General features: G+C 38.5%; 1 protein-coding gene across 1 annotated transcript in view; it reads left to right on the plus strand.

The window, feature by feature from the left end:
• Positions 1–1,002: 1,002 nt before the first annotated feature.
• The window catches only part of CNTNAP2 (contactin associated protein-like 2), a gene marked incomplete at its 5' end in the record, with an annotated part of 126,594 nt that continues 103,463 nt past the window's right edge, over positions 1,003–24,133 (plus strand). Inside the window, one exon of the mRNA XM_010018910.1 lies at positions 1,003–1,159. Within this exon, the coding sequence (XP_010017212.1) occupies positions 1,003–1,159 (157 nt within the window). The remainder of the gene's footprint in view (positions 1,160–24,133) is intronic.

Below are 24,133 nucleotides of genomic sequence, written 5' to 3' on the forward strand. Positions count from 1 at the left end.
AGACATTTTAAAGAAACATGTTTATAGGCTGAGTTCAATCATGTTTTTTACCTGTGAAAAAATCACTAAGTACATTGAGATCGATTGAGTTATTCACATGGGTTTGAAGTTAAGCTCAGGTTTAAGTGTCTTGCTCAACTGGAGGAATAAAAAGAAACTCATCAGTCAGGGTGATTTTTCAAATTAGAAATAGGGGGAATTTGTTTGTTTATTTCCACATAAGAGGCTTAGTTAGTCCAGAAGCATTAGAAATAAACTTGGACCAGTATATGAAAATATTAAGTTACAGACCCAATGCCAAGAAATATGATGATATCAAAGTTTAGATCACCTTTGCTCAAGTATTATATATATTTTTTTTTTATATATATATACACACACACATTTTTTTGAAAGGGTTAATATGCTTTTGGAGTTTGGTAATCATAGAATCATAGACTGGTTAGGGTTGGAAAAGACCATAAGATATTTCTTCATGCTTTCCTTTGGACCATCTGGAGAGATCAACATGAACATGTTTGTTTTCCAGTGAAGATAGATTAATTTTCAATTAAAAGCTGTTATTAAAAAAGAGAGAGAGAAAGAAAATGAATGCACCTTTCTGTGCAGCATTTGTGGTCGACTATTGAATAATCCATCTGATAGCTTACTATATGAATTTGAAAGTAATTGAAAAGAGTGAGGGAACCTGCCCACGTATTTTCATTATCTAAACTGAGAACAATTAAAAAGCTAAACAAAGAGCATACAAGATAAAAAATATTTCATTAATTTCAATCCTTATAAATTGCATGAATACAGAAGAGAGAACGTGGCTTGTTTACCTGGCCAGGTCCCTTGAATTGCTCTGTAACAATGACTGCATTTGTTTGCCAGAAGTGCTGTAGGGCTGTCCAGTTACATGCTGTTAACATCTGCATATTAAACATCTGAGCCCAAACAATGCATTGGAGAGCTCTACCTCGTTGATGCATCATAACCTTGCATTTTCATTCCTTGCAGAAGGGAATCCATATACCTGGTGGGTCGGCAAAGCCAATGAGAAGCACTACTATTGGGGTGGATCAGGACCTGGCATTCAAAAATGTGCCTGCGGCATTGAGCGCAACTGTACGGATCCAAAGTACTACTGCAACTGTGATGCCGACTATAAGCAATGGTGAGTGGCTTACCATTCTTACCAAGGGTGAGAATGACCAGAATCTCTTTTAAGTTTAGAACACTACCATTATTTTGAATGTCTTTTGTTTACATATTTCCTCTTTTGCCAAAGAGCAAGGGCAAAAATGCTGTTTGTGATCCCTCCTGCAAAGTGTCTAGCCATCTCTTCATTTCAGTTTTATTCACAGTATCTGTCATTGTCAAATATAAGGAATATATTTATGTTTTCAAGTCATCTGAGCTGTATTTAGGCTGCCCATGCAACTTTGGAAAGGTCAGCATTTAGGCTGCCCATGGAACTTTGCCTCCATCATTGATCATAGAATGGTTTGGGTTGGAAGGGACCTTAAAGCTCATCCAGTTCCAACTCCCTGCCATGGGCAGGGACACCTTCCACTGGACCAGGTTGCTCCAAGCCCCTGTGTCCAACCTGGCCTTGAACACTGCCACGGATGGGGCGGCCACAGCTTCCCTGGGCACCCTGTGCCAGCACCTCAGCACCTTCATAGTAGGAGGTTTTTTCCTAAAGTCTATTCTAAATCTGTTTAGGCTTAGAGAGTATTATGGAATGAGGCTCTGTATTTCAGAGGAAGCTATTGCACTTTTGATGAGATAATTAAATATTCATTGGCCTGTTGGTTGAGAATACAAACCTATAGCCCATTTGGGATGAGACAGTGAGAATTGGTTCTTTTTTCTTCTCTATTAGTTATTGATTCCTCACGGGTAAAACAGAGGGACTGAGAAAGCCCTACCCCAGAGTATTTTACAGCCTGGTAACAGGGGCAGTCTGCTGTGAGGTAATTGATGGGGGTTTAAATCCCTTTGGGCAGAAAAGAGAATTAAAGCTGCATCTCTGATATTTCTCATAACAATGAACCTACTGCGTAAAGCTCATGATCATTTTGTGTAAGACCCTCTCTGTGCTCTTAGAATGCTTTGTGTATAAGCTTTAACCGTTTGTGTCTCTTTTGTCATGATGGGCAGCATTGTATTTTACATGATAGGCAATGTTCAGTGGGCAGCTGGAACCATACTTTTGTGAACTCTTTTCACATTAATAGCAACCTGTTGGTAATTGAATCAATACTGGTTCCTTTTGTGTTAATTGGGAAATTTGTACCACTATTAATATAGAGCTGCAGTACTTTAATGGCATGCAAGGGATTTAAAAGAAAAACAAAAAAGGAAAGGGAATGACAGAACAGGTTAGAAAGGACCTCAGAGTTCATCTAGTCCAAACCCCTTGCTCAAAGAGGTCCACCTACAGACAGTTGCCCAGGACCATGTCTATACTGCTCTTGAGTATCTCCAAGGATAGAGACTCTGCAGCTTCCCTGGGCAACCTGTGTCAGTGCTTGGTCACCCCCATAGTAAAGAAGTATTTCTTCAGAAAGAAAAACACCCTGTGTTTCAGTTTGTGCCTCTTGCCTCTGGTATTGGGCACCACTGAATACAATGTGGCTGTCCTCTTTGCGCCCTCCCTTCAGGTATTTATAGACATTAATGAGATCCCCCTGAGGCTTCTCTTCTCCAGGCTGAGCAGTCCCAGCTCTCTCAGCCTTTCTTCATAGGAGCGATACTCCAGTCCTTTAATCATCTTAGTGGCTGTTCATTGGGCTCTAGTAGTTTCATTTCTCTCTTGTACTGATGGGCCCAGAACTGGACACAGTACTGCAGTGTGGCCTCACCAGTGCTGAGTAGAGGGACAGGATCACCTCCCTCAAACTGCAGGCAGTACTTTGCCTAAGGCAGCCCAGGATACCATTAGCCGCCTTGGCCACAAGGGCACATTGCTGACTCATGTTCAATCTAGCATCCAGCAGGACCCCCAGGACCTTTTCTGCCCAGTTACTTCCCAGCCCCCAGCATGTTCTGGAGCAGGGGATTGTTTTTCCCCATCTGCAAGACTTTACACTTTTCCCTGATGAACTTCATGATACTTCTGTAAGCCCATTTCTCTATTTTGTCAGGGTCCCTCTGCATGGCAGCACAACCCTCTGGCATATCAGCCACTTCTCCCAGTTCAATGTCATCCACAAGAATGAAGTAAGAAAAATAACTAAATTAGAGGATTAAAGGAAATTTTCCATGCCCTGCAAAAATATAGATTAGGATATGGGAAATCAAACATTGCCACAGACATTGCCATGCTAAGCTTTGACATTGTTAGGATAGCATGCTGTTAGCTATGATATGGGTGAATTATAGCACACCACAGAAATAGAAAAGTCAATATTACACACAGAGGAATCAGCCATGGTGCCAAACTTCAGAGCTAGAATTATATAGTGAAAAATATAAAGAGGGCCTACAAGGGTGCCAGAGAGGGACTTTTCATCAGAGACTGTAGCGATAGGACAAGGGGGAATGTGTTTAAACTGAAACAGGGGAAGTTCAGATTAGATATAAGGAAGAAGTTCTTCCCTGTGAGGGTGCTGAGACGCTGGCACAGGGTGCCCAGAGAAGCTGTGGCTGCCCCATCCCTGGCAGTGTTCAAGACCAGGTTGGACAGAGCCTTGGGCGACATGCTCTAGTTCGAGGCGTCCCTGCCCATGGCAGGGGGTTGGAACTGGATGATCTTAACGTCCTTTCCAACCCAAACCATTCTATGATCCTATGACTCTGACTTAAACGTAGTGTGGCAGGAGGGAGGTAGGTTTGGTTCTCTGTCAAAACGATAGTGATAAAAGGAAGGTACTGTAATAATAATTAAGATAATGGCAGAATTAGGAGTACTTATGTTTTTTATTGCTTGGGGCGCTGGATGCATATCCATGAATAGATGGATAGTGGTATCCATGAATAGATGAATGTAGTAGTCTCTATACCATATGTTGACTGTTTTATGTCGAGTGAAATACGTAGGTGAAATATCACTGACTTTTGGTCTCTTCTTAGGCCTCCTCTAAGAGTCACAGATGATAATTTAATAAGCAACATTCACTCAATATTACTTTTCTGTAATCTCTACTCCTCTTAATGTGTACTGAGATTATATGGAATCTATCAATAAATACATTAATATAATTATTAGATTTTTTTTTCAATCTAAAATAAGATTGCTAACACAATAGATACACAGTTTTTACTCAGAACATCAAACAAGAAGACACTTACACAGTATTTCTCCGGATAGATATCAGGGTTGGTGTTTTCTTGTTTGGTTTTTTTCAGGAAAACTACTGTATATTACATGACAATATATGAAAAATAGTTATACAACTGGATATTATATTTTAATCTGTGGTATGTGTATAGGAGATTTTGTTCAAGATTCATTTTTCAAGTATCTAGCCCATTCCAAAGCCATGCCTTTTGGGTTTTGGAATTACTTCTAGGGAGACACAGTGGGGAGAAGGCAGTAGCTAGAGCAACAACTGTATGAGAAAAGGTGAAGAAGTAAAACAGAAGTTTGCTGAGGGGAAACTGTGGGAATGAAAAGTGAAGAAGAGAGAGATTCAGTGCAGAGATTCAGATTTTGAAGTGCAGGGCACTCATTTTAAAGGAGATGGGGGAGGCACTGAAGGGTGGGTCAGGCTGAATCAAAGCGATGCACTGTAAGTAGAGTACCGGTCACAATTCTTATTGTAGGAGTCAGAAACTGCGTTAGAAATGAAGAAAGGAATTGCAGTTTGATGAATAGCTCATAGTGAAGGCAGGAGAATGCTCCCCTGGAGAAGTGGATTCTAACTTTGCCTCTGGAACCACATTCCTCTGTGATGCTTGTGAAGTTTCATAAGCCATTTCTTCACAGAGTAGTTATGAGTTTTATTTTAATATTCTGGGTACCTAAGTGGAAACCCAGAGGTCCAGTTTGTGAAAACACCTAAAGTTCACAGCTGCAACTGGAATAAGCGATCACTCTGTCTAAAACAGAACCTTATTCTTAAGAGAAGCCCATGGTGTTGCTGAAATGTAAATATTAAGTAATCCTTTTTGTCATGATTAAGAAACAGAAACACACGTGGGAAGAGCTTCACCCAGAACAATCCTACCTAAGTGAACGTTAGTCCCAAATTGTCCATTATTTGTGTCCAAAATCAAAGTAATTCACAAGTGAATTAAAGATTAAGATTATTAAAAAAAAGATTACTTTTGCTTGCTAAGAAAGACCATTTATTAAAGATGATGTCGTTGACATTTAAAGTCAGATTGCTTCAGCTTTGAGAGAATAAACACTACTGAGGTTGCTGATACTAATAACAAGAGATTCTCTAGGTTGCTCTTAAAGAAAACCTTTAAATGAGTAATTTTAGGTAAAATGTAAAAAAATCCCAAAACAAACCCAAAATCAAACACTATCTTATTTTGAATAAAAACATTATTACCATTTCTGCGGTTCCTTAAAAAAGGGCTGGCATTGTAGAGATAGACAAACTGTACCAGTTAAGTAGTAAATGTAAAGATCTGCAGGGAAATGTTGATTCTACTCTCCTTTGACCCTAACGTCAGTTAAACACCCAGACTGGCCAAAGCTTCTGCACCACAGGCTCCTTACTTTTTCTTACATAGCACCCACAGTATGTGAGAAGACATAATAAGATGCTGTGCTTGGATTTACTGGGAAAAGATGGCTACAAAGTAGGGCATGGGCTTCACTGCTGACTGTTGATGTGACTTCTAATCTTTCAAGAACTACTTGGTAGCCCTAAAGATGATCAGAAGGCGTTAAGGTGAATTAGAAGATAAACAGTGGTTTGGACTTAGAGGAAATGAGCAGTTAAAACAGAAGGAGGGAGCCTCGTTTTGTTGTTTATCCTCTGCTGTAACTGTTTGGAAATCGATGTTTCTTTCTCCAGAGCCTGCAAAAGTACTTTATTTGTGTGAGATGTTTGCCAGAACACTCTGCAGGATACATCACCCCTTCACAACTCTTTTCCTACAATTGGGGGGGTTCAGAAGAAAGTTTCAGGTCATGGGAAAAGACAGCTGAACGGGGCTCAGATTGACATAAGTTGTTTGAGTGACAAGAATATGGGTGGATGTTGAAATGCCAACCTGGGGCTGTGACAATGACAGGTAGGTCATTTGTAGCCAGATTTAACAGGATATTAAAGGCTTCTGGAGCTATTGGTAGACTTCAAGGCTTAAGTATAGTACATACTAATTCCCATTGAAATCGTTCATACTTCAGTTCCTGATTCCCTTAGGCACGTCTGAAAATCCATCTGTCCTTTAATTTCTTGCACTCTAAGTAACAGAGCTGCTGATGCAGAGAGAGCTACTTACATGACACTGGCTTCTCTTGTCCTTCATTAGAAGCTGCTGGCAATGTCATTGGATTTGTTTTTTTACCATCACTTTCCCATCTAGGCAGCAGTTTGAGTTTCCACAGAGGTGTTACGTGGTAAGAATTGACTAGGTTATGCATTCTCTGTGAAAAACAAAAGCCAAACTGAGAACTTACCCTTGGCTCTACTTGATTACATCTGGATTAAATTTACTTACTATTTGTAGCATTATATGGAGAAATCTTAAAGAAGTAAAAGGGATTAAATATGATATGCCTGAAAGAACTTGGACTGTAGAAGCTGCATTGAAGAACATGCATGACTATAAGCATCCAATATATATGAAGAATTTCCAACTCGACCAGTCAGATCAACTGCATGCAGAAATCAAGTATTTATATAAGGTGGCCGTATGTTTAAGCAGTACCTGTCAAAACAGACATTTTAGCTAAAATAGAGGCTTGTGTTTAACATGAAAACCTTCTGGTTTGTATTACATGAAACCAGAAAAGAAACAAAACCCAGATAATTATCTAGTAAGATTCGTGGTGTCCTGCTGTTTTGCCTGGCATCTGCAAAACACAACGGATCTCTATGTCCTAGAAATTTAGGAAGTCTTGTAGAATTAGGCTGCACCACTTTGAAAACTGTAATTCAATGTTTTTGCAGAGCTTAAAGGCTGTCTTTGAAATGTAAGTCCTGGAAACCCAATAAGTAATTGTGATTTGTGTTGTAACTGTGGGCAGTAATTACATCTGTTCACTCTGTAAAAGCTGACCTATCAAAACTTCTTTTCTAGTTATGCTTGAGGAATACACTAGTTTTGTGGATGAAGGCTGGAAAGCTCAGGTGGCAACTTGCATTACTTCTTGTGGTGGTTTTTCTTGTACTCTTACCAATCCAGACAGCTTTTTGCAGGTTTTCAGGGTTACCTTTCAGAGTTCCTCTGTATACTGACACTGGCATCTGGGGTTAAGGTAATTACAGTCAATCAAAATTTAGCACTATGACAGTACACAATGGCACAGAATAAAAATCTGCATGGAAGGGAACACTAAAGACAAAGTCAAGCGTTCAAACCTTAGGAAATGTAAGATTTAATACAGCTGGTAGTACTTCTTTCCACATGATTGACAGATTTGAGCTGAAACTTTCAGCAGCAGAAAAACGGATAGCCAGAAGCCAGGGAGTTCATTCCTACTGGCCATTAAAACTACTTTAGGAGGGAAAAGGGTCAAGTGGCTGGGAATTAAATAGGCTGCTGCCTGCACTGCATTTCTCAGCTGTGCTCATCAGCTCTAACTGGTGTGCAACAGTTAAACAGAGTTTGCATGCCAAAAAATGTGGTATCTTCCTGTTAAGTGAATTCTGTCCTCTTTTTTTTTATAACCCGGTCTGTATTTTCTTTTATAGAAACTATATATACCTTGTGTTTCTCCATTATACATCCCTCTTTTGGCTTCTCACACAAGAGAAGGCTGAATGTTTTTGTTACTGATAACAGCAGTTTGAGAGTTTGGAAGATAGAAGTGATAAAGTGGAGAGATGAGCTCCATCCAGTACTTGGTCATGCTGCAGATACACTAAGCCTTTCAAATTCTCCTTTACCTCATGCCTTAGTAGCACTATAGGACTCCAGCTACAGACCATGGCTCTATTAGGCAAGTCTGTCTGCAAACAGAAAAGGACTTTTATTTCCTCAGAGTTCATACCATCATTAAATATGTATATAAGATGAATGTGAGTGATACAAAATTTAATTTGAGGGCATATGAAAGGCCTAGCATCTCTTGCACAGTAAGTGGTCAGGCTTACTGGGTTTGTGTAGACTGAAGGACAATACCTGCTGCCCTGGAGTTATCCCCAGTGTTTGTGTTGTATTGCTAATGCGTAGCCCACAGCTCTAGTCCAGGATCTGGGCAAACCCAGGATCACCCAGCTTGCTTTTTAGAGATGTTCCATGCAAGTACTGACAACAGCCATATGTATGTAGCTCACGGGACCTCATAGATTTGCAGCCTGAACTGATACAGGCTGAGGGCATTAAGAGTTTTGGGATTTAATGAATCACAAACCTGGCAAATATTTTTCCTGGTTTCTCTCTTTTCCCTTCTGTATTAACTCATCTTTGAGACTGGACTGTAGCCTCGTTTATAACAAGCTGATACGACTTGGTGTTTAGCTATTATCCCGCTCATTAACATTAAATAAAGTGTTTTTCCCTTTATGCCTGTGCTTTGGTCACTCACTTCGGTGATCAAACAGCTGGGGAAACAAGACTTAGCTTTCTCCAAAACTGAAAACACAAGAAAAGGTGATGTGATATGAAATAACTGTCTGGCAGGCTGCCTTTCTTAAAATGGCACCTTCTTACTTGGTGTTATACCTCAGTCCTGTGCACTTGTATTTTTGCCGTTACTATGATTTTTCATCCCACAAGCAATACGAAAGTAGCATAGCTGAGAATGAGGAAATGCATCTTCATGCATCATAAGCAGACTCTTTTACCTTGCTGCATATGTAAAAATGGTTGAGCTCTAGCAACCTGCTAGGGATGAAAATGATTCCCATTTGACTTCACGTTCATTCATTATTCAGAGCTAGCAAAAATGAACGAACCTAAAGGGATGAATGATAACAAGATCTTAATGGTTGGACTTAATGATCTAGGTCTTTTCCAACCTAGTTGATTCTATGATTCTATGTTATCTGTGTGTATTATTTGCTATGTAAATCACTGTGAGACAAAAAGGGAGTGTTCATCCTGCTACTGACCTCACCTCTGAGTGACAGTGTTGAGGTTTTCCTGTGTCCCAGCTGACCTCAGTTCCAGCCAGTCGCAGACAGCTGGTCTTATCCAGAGCTTTTTAAGCTACAGAATCACTCAACAGCAGCTTTAAAAATATTCTATCAGAATCAGGTATCTGTAACTATTACTCTCTGGGATATTCTTGCTATTGTTAGAAACATCCCATCATTCTAAGAAATTTGTGAGAGGCTTATGAATTATCAGGTGAAAATGCAGATATATGATTTTTTTTCTACCATACAGATGATTTGAAATATTTTTCCCAGCTCATTCGTATTCTTTTTGTTATTAAACTTCATGATTAGTGTAAGTCACAAATCAGGCAATCAAGAAGAAAAATGTCTGCTATGTCTTACCTGCAAATGTACAGAATTTTTAGTCTGAATGAAAAGCTTATGGTCTTAACTTTAAAGTCAATGACCTTACTGTTGCAGCTTGTCAGGTAAGGGCAGAGTATGCTGAGCACTGTGCTCTGCAGAACTTCCAGCTGCCAATTATTTTCTCCTCCTCCTCCTCCTTTTATTTGTGTGCTAACTTAAAGAGTAATGACTCTGCCCTCAGTGCAGTGCTATGAAGATGAATTCACCCCATTGCTGACCAGCCCAATGTATTTCACTCAGTATCTGACACTGAAGAGAGTGCTTTGCTTTTCTTCTTAAATTGTAGGACTTCCCTGCCTTTTTTGTTTCTGAATCAGTGCAATCCAATGTAGAAGACATCTGAAATCCGTGGCAGCCTGTTTTACAGGGCAGATGAAGACTGCAGTGCATGCTTGGCTGTTATTACTATTAGCAGTCATATTTTAGCTGAAACACTCACAAGGGAGTCCATCAAACTGAAGGTATTAAGCCTGTAGTGTAAACAAGAGGTTATCTGTTTTCACTGTTTGTTCTTTGGTGTACCAGCATATACATATACACACATATATATTTGTGTGTATGTGTGTGTATATATATTTATATATGGATATATATACCAGTATATATAAGTGTGTGTGTATACACACACACACATGCACACTGGTATATATACATATAAATATACCAGTATGTATATATATACACACACATATGTATATATATGTATAAGGGCAAGACAGGAGGTAATCGTATTGGGGGTGGGGAGGAGGAGGGAAGTGGGAGGGACAGGGAAGAGGGAACCCAGAAGCCCTTACGATACATTTTTCCATCAGTCTCGGGCTTGATGGGGAGATTTTCTTCAGAGCCACTTATCAAATACCATGTCAGTTCATCACTCAGGTAGCTGCAAAACGTCAGCATTTAGAGGAAGAATCATTTTTTGTCCTTTTCTCATTTTGCCCAGCAGATTCTTGACACTGCAAAAGACCTGATAAAGAAAAAGGAAGAAAATGCTATATGCATAGTGCATTATTTTACTTTACGGAGGAAGGTTGCTAGCACTGTCTATGATAAACACTCAAAGCAATGCAGTAACCTCTCACGAAGCCTGCAAATTAAGCAATAAAGGCCATGGTTCTAACATCAAAATGAAAATGAGAAACTGCTTTTAGGGTTTTTTTCTGTAGTTAAACTTGTAAAAGAAGCTTAAATTCTATAAATAGTTCTAATATCATGGGCCAGGTCTGGTTTTGTCTTGGTTACCATTCATGTCTCCTTCCTGGTTGGTTTTGTGGGTTTTTTTCTGTGTGCTGAATAATCTAATAAATGCCCTGAGCTTTCCAAATTCTTACATATCTGTAATTAATCATGGGTAGACATTTTGTCCTAGCCTCAACACCTCCTCCCCTCCTCCAATTCTCCAGCTGTTTTTCTTTCCTCTGCCTCCTGTTCACATGCAGAATACTAGAGTGAAGAAAATTAGTAAATGTAGGAAATGGAATCCCTGGAGATCCCTCAAAGATTGTAAGAGCTGTCTGAGTATGTGTTGGAGACTTTGTAAATCAGGTCCAAGGTAATTTGTTGCATTTTTAGCTCATGTTGGTTTCAACAGTCTTTAAATTGGCATTAAAATGCTACATGGATTCTTAACACTAAAAAGTGTATCTATATGAGCAAGCTTGCTGATGGGATGCAGGTAGCCGTTTTGTCTCTCCATATTTTGCTGAAGAATGAATGTTTTAGTGGGAATAAATAATTCTGCCTAAACCAGTACCTTGGGATAACTAATAATGTGTGTTCCCTTATTTTTTTATCACAGATACTCTATTTTCCTTGGCTTTTGGTCAAGTGGAAGTTGTTTTTAAGATTATATTAAATGTGGAATGAGGGAAACAAAATCTTTCTTGAGTTATGAGTTGGGGTTGTTGCTTAAGTTATACCATTGCCTTTAGTGAAGTACCTGAATGTATATATATTTATTTGTATAAACTGGTAAAGAGAAAGTAGAGCCAAATGAAAAAGAAGAAAAAGCCATTTTCCAGGCAAGAAGGCAAATATAAAGATAATAAAATCTGCTGACAGTGTTAGAAAATGTGATGAAGCAAATATACAGCAAGTATAAAAAACTATGATGCAAAAGTTGTCATTGGAGAAGTATAAATGAATTAGCAGGTTTTATTTCTGTGAAACAGGAAAGTTTAGAATGCTATCACTAAACATGTCATCTCATGTCTAAAAACAGTTATTTGCTGGGTATGACATAAGAAGTCATCATGACATGTAATGGTCAACAGTTTGACTGCTGAGTTAAAACATTTTGTAAAAGAGTATGAATTTAAGGATCCTATGTCAAATCTAAGATGCTTTTTGTATTTCTGTTCAAATTTCCATGTTTCCTGAAAGAAAACTGTATCAGGTTTCATAAGATGTAGGAATCAAATCCAAACTCCTAATTCACACAGCACACTTAGATTTAATGCTCTTAAAACTGACATTATCTCCTGCTGCCATTTTGTTCAGTAAAAAAGCCCAGAATGAGATATCTTTAATCACTGACATTAAAAGCAGAGAAACTGAGTTCCTTTAAGGACCATGAAAAAAGCCAACAAAATAGATAACATCAACTGATGTAAATCCCTTGAATCAAGATAACAGATAGATGATGGCAAAAATGAACAGAAAGCTCAGAAATATCAGTTATTAGCTCTCTTTATTAATATCACATTATTAACTTTTAAAATACCATATATGATATTTGTGAAGCAGAACAGACGTGAAGTATAAACAGGAAATAACACCATCATCTGTTCTGAAAGAAAAGCAAAACAATGTTTGGAATAAAGATAAACCTTGACTTGCTTAACTCTGAGATTAAAAACTGAGGAGACTGACCTGGGCAGCAGAAACTTAAATTTATTAAATACTTTTGCTAAAGACAGATCAGTTCAGAGGCTCCCTGAGGGTGGTTAGGTTTTGCACTGTACTCATCTCTGCATGCACATGCTCATCAGATCACAGAGTAATTCAGTCTGGAAGTGGCTTCCAGGGATTATCTAGTCTGATTTACTGCTCAGGGCCAATGGAATGTACGTTTGAGTCCCGAACACCTCCAAGGAAGGGCATCCCAAAATCTGTATTTTGAAATGATCTCTAATAGTTTAGACTGTATGGACTCATTTGGAAGAAAACCAGCTTTATCCAAATGACAGCATATTCAAAACATTATGAGGTTGATTCTATTTCGAATCATTGACATTAGAAATGCATCATTAGGATAGAAAATGCAATTCCCCATGATTGGAGAACTTTATGGAGAGGCAGGCTCCAGGGCTGAAGATTTTGAGGGAGATTTTATTAGCACTGCTGCATGCTATTGCTTGTTTAGGAAAGAGATTGCCAGTAAAGCTGCAAAGAATGAAAACTGACACTTGATCATCATTTTGTGTTTCTTGGCAAACTACATCAATGTGGGGTTTTTTTAATCTGTGATGTCTGTACATCTCCATCACTCTGGACACTATGTACTTTGGTTGCTAAGGCAGATGCCTTTGTCACCTTTACACATAAATATCCTCAATTTGTTCTTGCCTAAAAGACCACAAACATGTGGTTTGACAATAAGGCCTGTCATCTGCAGAAACTACAAATTATTACTTGGTAGGCACTTAGGTGGGGACCAGCACATATTTTATACTTATGAAGGATGTGTAAGGATAGCAGAATGATTAGTGATTAGAAGCACTGTGTTCTGTCATTCAGGATTTCCTGGAAAATGAGGTGGCTAACTATATTTCAAGGATTCCGAACACAAAAAGAAAATGTAAATAATGCATAATAGAACTGCCAGAATGCATACAGAATGTATTTTAGTAGCAACTCCCTAGAAAAGACCTAATTGCAAGGAAATGCAAGTTTCATGGAGGTACTAAATCATCTAATCTTCTCTTTTGTTAGACCTTTCTAACACAAAAGAGAAACAGGGAAAGGGGGTCAATTGCAAGTCTTGGCACAGCATAAATCGAATGATGAAAACTGGAGACCACCCCTGTAAACACAGTGGGAAAGTATTTGGGAATTGCATTACCTGGATGTTTTCTTTCTTTGTGAGAAACTAAAGCAAAAACAAGAAAACAAAAAAAAAATCTTATTTTCATGATCTCAAGGGTATGTTTTTGGAAAGACTCAACTTGGCCACTTCGTGCTTCCTCCTGTTGTTGGTCTAGAATGAGCATTATCCCATAATTCAAGAAACATAAAACTTATTATTTCTGGTAACATTAATTTTTGGGCTTTTTTTACAGGTTTCTTTAATGACTACTGAAGGTTCATCTTAGCAGTTATTCAACTGTCCCAGAGTTCAGCAAATCAGTTGATCTTTTAAACCTATCCCTACTTAACTTTCTTAACTTACTTACTTTTCTTAAGGACCTTCTAGGGATCTGCTTCTGATTTTTATAGCACCTCATGATTCTTATATTTCAATTTCTGCTTCTAATGTATTAATGCTTGCAAATCACAATCTTGTATAAATCCTTAAAGGCTCAGTATAAATTCATAGAATCAAAGAACACCAGATTGGAAGGGACCTCAAGGATCTTCTGATTCAACCTTTCTAGGCAGATGTCCCGCCACACTGTCCAGCCAACTCTTAAGTGTCTAGTGCTGGACAGAATTATATTGTTGAGCTTAAAACAGATGGGGGGAAAAAGTGCTCCTTACACAGCCACTAGTACTAGCAGTAGCTTACTTGTCTCTGCATTGTCTTCTCTTTTCCATGTGCTGAAATGTGTAGTATCATTTTCTCTAAAAATACATTGAGGTAAACATGAATGAGGAAGAAATACTTATGCCAGCACCCATAGGAGCTACTGTGAAGAAAATTACCTTCCTCCCCCTCTCCCCCCAGATAAAACCAGTAGAGATGTGATCAGATCTTGCAGAAGACTAGGTGATAAGGCTGACTGAAATAGCAGAGAGCTGTCCTCAGTGACTTCAGCCTCTCCTGCATTGGATCTGTAGTCTTTGCTTGCAGGTAGAAGTGATAGTCTTCTTGCTATGCCTAGAACTATTATGCAACTTTTTTGTTATAGATTTGTTTTAAGACAAGAAACATCTGCAGTAAACTACATTTAAACCATTGGAAAATACATCAACATTTGGCAAATTAACATTAAAATGCAGCACAACATTGTCAAGGCTTTCAGTGCACCAGCTGCAAATACTTTGGGTCTTTGGATCCAATCCTTTGGCCATGACCATATTGTAACAGATTCTTAGAAACCCATGCCCTAGAACCTTTTCAGTTCACACAGTCAGGGCTGTAACAGCTCACTATGGAGTTAAAAGTGTCAGAGGGGTTCAAGCATTACACTAGGAAAAGACAGGCTCAGCTCAGAGGGAATTGCCTTAGGAAATGAATGGTGAGTTCTGCTAAGTTTACTTTGGTCTTTTGTTGAGGAGAAAGTGGTGATGTGTAATATAAAGAGAGCTGAGCTCAAGGGCTGACAAGAAGGATAATGGAAATCCATTAGAGCAATAAAGTGGAGTGATCTGGCTAATGAATAGGTCACTAATCCTGTATAAGGGTGGTCAACAAAATGCTAAATACTTGACATGGTACATTTTGCAGTCAGTGCAGCAAGCCAGACTTTTCTAAACAAGAGCATGTGCATTTGGCCTAATACTTAGCAAGAAGTGTAGCAGGCCATAGCTTCCCTGTAGCTCAAGTCCTAATCTTGGTCCCTCAGTTGACATGTGCTGTGAGAGAATCTCTGCAGCCCCACAGAACCCAGCTGCTTCTCGAGGTGACACAGTTGTACACTATGCAAGAATACAATATTTCAAAACCTCACTAAGTACTTTCTTTAGTATCCTTTCTCATATCCCCTGTTAGTGTAATACCTGTGTGGATATACACACACACACAGGCGAGAGGTTAGGGTATCATAAAACATTAAAAAGGCCATAAAGAAATTAACCTATAGATAAAGTTGCGTATCGTTGCAAAACAAGATCGTGTGTCTCTTTAGAGAAAGCACTGAAAGAGAAACCTAATTGAAATGAAATCAATTCTGAGAGATATACGTGCATGTTTACAAGTGAGGGAAGTGACAAGTATTCATGTTTGGCTTGTGCTTTATTGCAGAGTGTTTCCATTATGAAAAAAGACATTTGTTAATTATTTCTATGCTGCAAGATTGCTTTAAATGTGCTTGAATATCTCAGAGCATTCATTTTCAAATAATTATTTCTGATGAATGGGGGTATATCCATTTGTAGTGAGATACTTAGTTCTTTTTCTAAGTAGAGAACTGTCATGGTAGTGGACCCCACTTCCCTTCCACCTTAGATGTAGCAACATCATGCGTTATGTTTATGGCACAATTTGCAGATAATACTTTACAAGCTTTTGCTGGATTTTGGTTTTTAGGTTTTGCTTCTTGGTTTTTAGCAATGGCTGTTACAAATTTTTTCTTCCATTTGGCTTTTCCATGGCTTGATGTTTGAAATAGCTATTTCTTCCCCACCTCCTTACCAGTTCCAGGATAAATAAAGATGTCTAGCTTTCATAGGTCAAACAAAACAAATGATGACATCAAAAAAGCACAAACCTGATGGCTTCACTGTATTGAAAAATGTTTTTAAGCAGTTAGGGAAAAGCAGAATTTGTTTTGAGACCACTTTTACTAATAATTTAGAAACTATTTTTCTATTTTTCAGGTAGACAGGAAAAATAAGTGTAGGATCACTGATTCCAACTCTGGACAGCAGTAGGTTAAGAAATCCTCTTACTGAGTAAGGCTCTACAGATGTACAAGCTGTATGTTACACAATAAAGACTAAATAACACTGGTTATCTATCCTACTGGGATAAATGCCCCTTTGAGAGAAGCATCACTGTTGTGGGTTTGCCGCCTTCTACACACCCACAGAAGTAAAATGGAAAGCAATCTTCTGGAGATGAGACTGGAGGCAAAGTTAAAGTACAATATGATAGTTACCTCTAAGGGCTGAAGGAAAACAGAGGTCTTCTGAGGAGAGACGATCATGTCTCATTCCATAAATATACAGTATTTCAAGAATGAGAACTGATTATAGATACAGGAAGTAAGATGTGGTGGTGGTGGTTAAAGATTGAGTTTAGTCAGTACAGAAAGCTTATTGACAAATAGGCTCAAATACCTAAGTTTTCTTAAAAATCAGTACAAACTTGTTTGGGGCCTTTACAGAAAGGAAATAAATAGCTCGATAGTAATTTCTCCAGGAATCCTACTTTTAATAGTATGTAACATTACTTGTTTTCCCATCTTTTGTCTTTGTGTTGGCTACATAGTTTATTATTTAGAAGGAGGATGCTGGTATGCTTATTTTCCATGTGATGGCTAGCAAGTAACGTAATTTTTCTGTGTCTTCTAAAATATCATATAGAAAAGTAGGATAAATGTAATTTTATACACAGAGCAGAATCCAACACTCCTGAATACAACATTTTTCGTGTCAGACAGCTTTATGCTTACTAACAACCTCTATTTTACAGAAGCCCAAATGTAAGGCTAAAAGGGCTCAGATGTCATCTGTATTAAGCATAAATAAGCCCAAATGAAACAAGAGTTTGGCATAAAAAGACAAAGGGGAGGATAACCATGACAAACGATTACCAGGAGATGTAAATTTGGGAGACAGAACTAACCTACTTAGAGAATCTTTGAATCATAGAATTGTTTAGGTTGGAAAAGACCTGTAAGATCATGAAGTCCAACCCACCTTAGAGCCATGGTTTAGTGGTGGACTTGGCAGTGCTCTAAGCACCATACCTACATGTCTTTTAAACATGTCCAGGGATGGTGACTCAACCACTGCCCTGGGCAGCCTGTTCCAATGCCTGACAATCCTTGTGGTGAAGATACTTTTCCTAATAGCTAGTCTGAACCTCTCCTGGTGCAACTTGAGGCCATTTCCTTGTCCTGTTGCTTGTTACTTGGGCGAAGAGACCAACAACGCACCTTGCTTCATCCTCCTGTCAGGTAGCTGTAGAGAGCGATAAGGTCTCCTCTGAACCTCCTTTTCTCCAGACTGTACCCCCCCAGGTCCCTCAGCTGTTCCTCATCAGACTTGTGCTCCAGGCCCTTTGCGAGCTCCATTGCCCTTCTCTGGGCATACTTACCATATGTATGATTTTGTAAGGTTTCCTAAACAAGCAATGTTCCAAGGTGTGATCAACCTAGATTTTTTCCCACAGTATTTGGTGTCATAGCTGTACAAGCAACTGAAAAGGTGAGCTAAATCACAGCACCCTTACGTTCCCAATGGTGCTCTTGTGTGAAGTGTAGATTGCTTTCAGTGTTGCATGAGGTATACCCATAGATGTGATGTAAGGATGAGCACTACAGGAAGTGACAATAGAAGGTTAGGAGCAATGATAGCTGTTTATATAGTTGGGTTTCACTGCGATTTTCTGGGTGCAGGAAGTCCCATACTTCATTAAGTTTTCTGGACCAAATTCAACACTAAGTTATGCACTTTAGTACCTTATTGAACTCAACAGACGTATAGGGGCTGAAGTCAGCATTAACTATAGCCATCTGTTATTTTGTCATGCCATACTCAATTATTTTTATTTAGCTCTTTCAGTCAGATGAAATAAAACTGTCAAAGTTGTCAGGAACTCCAAGAAATGAAGTCTCTGAGCTGCTGCTCTGAGATTTTTAATATTTCTTCCAATACAGATCTTTGTGCCTTAAAATTCCTGCCAGAAGCACATCTGCTCTGCTAGTTTGATAGGCTTGTGGATAGTTAGTAGAATGGACTATCTATTAGCTAGTCTATCTATAAATAGACCATCTATCTATCTATAGATATATACTTAGGTATATCTATAGCTTTACAATTAGACTAGAATTCATCATTTATCTGCAGAGATCTTGGAACAGTATATTCAGTAGTGCAGATATGAAAAACTCACATTTCATTAGGTAACTGCTTGTAAGTGTGCACCCAGTAAAGTGTTAACTGTTGCTATAGTGCATTCAGATGTACAAAAATGTAATGAAAAATGCTTGGGGTTTTAAATCAGAGAATTTTGGAAACCAGAAATCCAGTACAGTCCTTCAGGATTTTCTTCCCTCAGAGCTAAGGTAGCCTGTGATTTCATGAGAAGTTCCAGTATGTGTGAATGGATCATGGAAGGAATACAGGTTTCTCTTTGTCAAGGTGATTATGAAGACAGGTGTTTAACTTTCGGGGCATGTTGAATAGCTGAATGATCATTTCATTTATTGTCCTTCATTTGGTTATGTCTGTTGAGAACAGAGTTTTCTCATGTTTCTGTCATAAAACATTTAAAACTTTCTGAGGTTGACTAAAAAACTTTTTTGGCATTGCATATTGCAGGTTAGTTACAATAGTTTCCTTTATTAACTATTATTTTTCAAAATATCTTTTGAATTTTGGCATATTTTCAAATAAAAGAGTCATACTGGTTTGAAAATGCCAAATGAAATTTGTAACTAACTTTATAAAGAAGTTTCTTTGAGTTATTTGCCCTTTCCAATGTCAATTTCTCTTGGCAGATTGCCATAACATCCCATTTCAGATGTAGGTTCACAGGAGAACTTTCTTGTCTTTGCTTCAGCTGAATCCCAAGTAATCTTGTCTCCATAATCACCCAAAGAGGAAGGGACATCTCAATGCAGGATTCAGCATTACTCCCAAGGGAAATGCCACGTGTATTTCCTGTCCTACTTCTAAAAATCTGAAACTGAGACAGAGAAGTGATGAATTTGTTGACAGAGGCTGTGATCTAGAGGTGCTGGAGATCAGTTTCAGTATAGTAGGATTCCTACATTCCATTCTTCAAATGTCTTGGTACAGAGATAAGAAAAATCAACAGTCGAGTCAGAGGAGTGGCTGGACCCCAAAAGAAGAGGAACCTCACATTTATATTGGTTTTTTTCTAGAAAGGAACACTGAAGAAATGAAGTTTGTAAGTGGAACTGCTCTGCTTGAAGGAGAAACTTTCTGTCTCTAATGTTCTGTTGGAAGGAGAATGTAAACAAATACTCAGAAGAGGCATATTTTCCTCTGAAATTGATCTGTATAGTTCAAAAGAAAGCAGAGCCCAGTTTGCTGTCTCCATTATTCACCTTTTGCTGTGGTTATTCAGCTTTTCACAAAGTCAAGAAGTCCTTTCAGGCAGGAGCTCTGTAGGAGCAGCCTAAACTATCTCAGCCTCCTTCCTGAGGGATTACTTCAGTGAGATGCATTTCTCACCCATTTGTCTATGTATCTCTAGCACACATGGCATCAGGAAGTGCTGTGATGGCACTGGTCTATCTGCTACACTTCAAGGTTCCTTCTGAGTTGCCAGAGGTTTTTGTGTCTCATCTCTTGCCAAGTAGGGAAAAGGGAAGAAATGGAGCAGGTTCCCATCAACTTCTTAGCTCAGAAACCCTCACTAAACTGCTTGCATGAATTCCAGGGTGATACAGTTTCAGCATCAGACAAATTATTCAGCTAAATCCCACATGCCTGGTCATACTGAAAAATGGTTCTTAGACAATCCATCTTTGGAAGATTCATGGAGTTTTAAGTCTTTTGGTGGGGGGGTGTGTGGAACCCCGGGTTTTATTAACTTTAAAAATAGGCACTTTTTTAGCAAGTTTTTGAATTGTTTACTGTGTACCTTGCAAAGTATTAATTTTCTAATCACTGTTAAAGCATATAATGCTCATAAGGATGTTTATGATGATTCAAATTAACCTGCATTTAATTAAGAGGGTTGGTGTTAGAGGATTTTAGGATTTGAGAGGTGTCCAAAGGAGCAAACTTATTTCCTCGTTTAATTTCAAAGTTTTTTCATCTGAAAGGTCAGGGGATGGATAGAGTGTGTAAAGTGAAAAAGGAGACCTAAGCCTCAATCCCAGAAAAATGTGGAAATTAACCAAGTCTTTGCATGGCTAATTTAATCTGATTTCTTCTTCAAAGAACGTTTGAAGCTTCTTAAAGTAACCCGACTAAATTCAAATTCCAGTGTTTCTTTTGTACAGTTCATTGTCATTGAGGGTATTTTAAATTTGCTCATCGTTCTTCTTGTGGGACTGTTTATGAATATGAGGCTTGTGTATTAATTTAATCTAAAATAACTTCATCAATCTTGTATAATTTCTAAAGAAGGATAACTTGTGCCTGCTACACCATCAGCCTCATGGGTTTGACAGAATTAGTCTTTACTAATGGAAGACAAAGGGTGGACGTGTTTATGTTAGTAGTTTGGGTGCTGGGATTACATGGTCTTTCATCATATCATTTAGATGGAGGTGAGGAGGAGCTGAGCTCTTTTTGAGAGCTCTCAAAAACAAAAATCCAGACTGCTTCCCTGTTTTACTTCATCATTTTCCCCTGAAACAAACCTCTTGCAAACCCTTGTTTGCACCACACAGTAGCAGTTGTACCTGCACATAGGTTGTGATTACCCAAGCAAAATGCCTACTACATCGTAATGAAGTGCGTGTTGCTAAAGGTTGGTGGCACTCTCTCCTGTTTGTGTGCCAGATAAGCAGCTTAACTGCCTTAAGATCAGTCTTAATTTTAAGAGTTCAAAATTCTTTTGCTGTTAGGAATATGAGAACAACCTATTTTGTAAGACTTCAGCCTGTCTAATGCCATTGTGGGGAAGAAAAGTTGAATTATGACTCTCTGACAGTTTATATTATCCCATACAGTAATGAGACATTTTTCATAATACCCCTTGGCAGCTGCATTGAGGGAGAGTCATTAGCTCCAGTTTAATGTTTAAGGGTGGTTCCTAAGGTGGGAACAGGACCTGTAAAGAACCCCAAAGAACAGCAAATTCAAGTGGAATTAAAAGTTTTCAACCTGGAGTATATTGCTGGCAGTTTATAATTCATTTGAAGCACAGAGCTCTGAGAGCAGGGTGAATCTAAAAGTATGACTTTTATGCTGCGTAGTATGTACATTAAAGAAAGTTAACTAACTTTCATCAAATCCTTTCAAAAGTTAGCTAGTTCTGCTTTAATCCTGGCTTGTGTTTGCCCTGGTTTTAATCCTGTTAATTAGAATTTGCATATTTCCAAATAACTCCCTTCCAGATTATTAAGGCTGCTGCCAAAATGGCATTGTTCATTAAATTCTCTGTATTACCAGCTCTTCTTAGCTGTTCAAATATAAATAAAATTCTTGCCAGATATTTTTGGAAGAGAGAAAATGCTAATACTTGGCACACCAGTCCCCTTCACAATGTTTTTTACACTCATATGGAGATACTAGCTGGACTAAACTGTTTTGTACCTCTCAGATAGATTATGGAAATTCAGGGATTACAATAAAGGTGCTCGCATACTAAAAATCTGGGTCTTGTGAGAAGTGGACAGTTGAATACCTTTGAAATGGGAACATATAGGAGTTTTTATTCTTCAGACCACAGCTAATAGAATCACAGAATGGTTTGGGTTGGAAGGGATCTTAAGATCATCCAGTTCCAACCCCTTTTACAAAATGATACTGTAATTTCTGACACATTTCTTTTCAAAATCTTTAGAATCCTACACCCTTTCCCATGTTTCCCAGGTAATGAGAATCAAAGTTCTTCCCTTTATTTACTGGGGCAGCAATTCTCACCCACCACAATTTATTTTTATAAATCTACTTTAACAACAGACACCCAGGAAATAGAAATCATTTTGCAATTATCTCTGCGGGGCGTCCACCTGAAGACAGATGATAGTCAGAGAATCCCAGACTGGTTTGGGTTGGAAGGGACCTTAAAGCTCATCCAGTCCCATCCCCCTGCCATGGGCAGGGGCACCTTCCACTAGAGCAGGTTGCTCCAAGCCCCTGTGTCCAACCTGGCCTTGAACACTGCCAGGGATGGGGCAGCCACAGCTTCTCTGGGCACCCTGTGCCAGCGCCTCAGCACCCTCACAGGGAAGAGCTTCTTTCTTATATCTAACCTGAACTTCCCCTGTTTCAGTTTAAACCCATCACCCTTTGTCCTGTCGCTGCAGTCCCTGATGCTAAATAGTATGTGTTTAACACTGCAGTTCTAATCCAGTAGGTGTTTTATTTGTATTCTCAAAACAATTCCTGTTCCTCAGCTCATGTAAGCATATCTTTTAAAATTAACTCCATTCCTACCTGTAGTACATTCTTTATTTGTTTCTTTTTGTAGGACTGGACTGATAATTAAATGATGTCTAAACAAATTGGAGAAAATAAATCAATCCAGTAACAGAAGTCTGGTTGTATTAAATCATTATATAAACAATTAATAGCAATACAGAATCTTATCATTACTTTGAATATCTCATTTGCTGGTATATGCATATCACAGAATGCTTATAAAGAGTAAGTAGATGATCATAATCAAAACAATGATAAATCTTACACTAATATCTGCTGCTTTCATTCAAAGGCACCCTGAAGCACTTTGCAGACTGTTATATATATGCAAAGAAATTAGAAATAGAAAATTACACGGAGATTTCGTCAATATCTCCTGGTAATAATTACAGGATTTGATCAGGTTCATTCATCTCCCATTTGGCTATTAATAGGAATATGACACACTCTGAATTCAATCTTTATTCTCTTAAGGGGATTTTCTTTGGTGAGGGAAAACTTCAGAGATTTTTCTCCACCCTCTTAATGTGCAAAGTCTTTAAATACCAACAGGAACATTATCACTTGCAGGAATTGAGAGCTCCAGCTGTGATTATTTCTAAGTGAGTAGTACAAAGTCAAGCATTATAATCCTTCTTTGGTTTATAACTTTTTTGACTTTGTCCACGCTGATTACGATGTCCAGAGGAACTACAAGTACCTTAGAAAAGTGTAGCAAAACCACTCAGTCTCTTGAGTGTATTTGTCTTTTTGGTGCACATGTGGACCCAAATCTATCATTATCTGCTTTTTGTTAAAAGCAAACAAACTATTCAGGATCTGCTGAAGAAAAGACAACTCACTTTCCCTTACTCTTTGTCCAGTAATCCCAGCCCTCAAGAGCTTCTGTGCAGTTGAGAATGATGATGAGACAAGTAAGCGATTACCAGAAAATAAGGCTATTTCTGAAGAGAACTCTTAACGTTTAGTTTTATTGTCATGGCAACAGCCTTAAAGTGACCATATCACTAAATGCATAAGTCAGATATTAAAATTGGTAGAAACATGAAGGAAAGTGTTGCTGCTCCTTTTATTTCCTTCAAAGGAGGCGAAAGCTACTGGTGAAAGGAAAAGGGCAGCCCTTTGACATCCTTATTTGGAGCTGAAATATTAGCCCTTTTTGTGAGAGGGGAAGGGGAGAAGAGAAATGCCAGTAGTTTTCTTTTTACTGCTCTTGGAAGAATTCTTTCTTTTAAACAGACACGTCCATCTTTAAAGCAGTCTTTGAAAGAGTAACCATCAGCAGAGAAAGCTAGTCTCAGAGGAGAATCTCAGAAAGAGTAAAGAGATGACCTACATTTATCCTCTATTAGAAGGGAGTGGGTCCCATGGATACAGGTCTTTAGCAGAGATGGGAGATTAGGTCTATATACCTGGCTTTGTATTCACTCTTT

The sequence above is a fragment of the Nestor notabilis genome, unplaced genomic scaffold (assembly GCF_000696875.1).
Source record: "Nestor notabilis isolate BGI_N333 unplaced genomic scaffold, ASM69687v1 scaffold2727, whole genome shotgun sequence".
NCBI classification, from domain to species: domain Eukaryota; kingdom Metazoa; phylum Chordata; class Aves; order Psittaciformes; family Psittacidae; genus Nestor; species Nestor notabilis.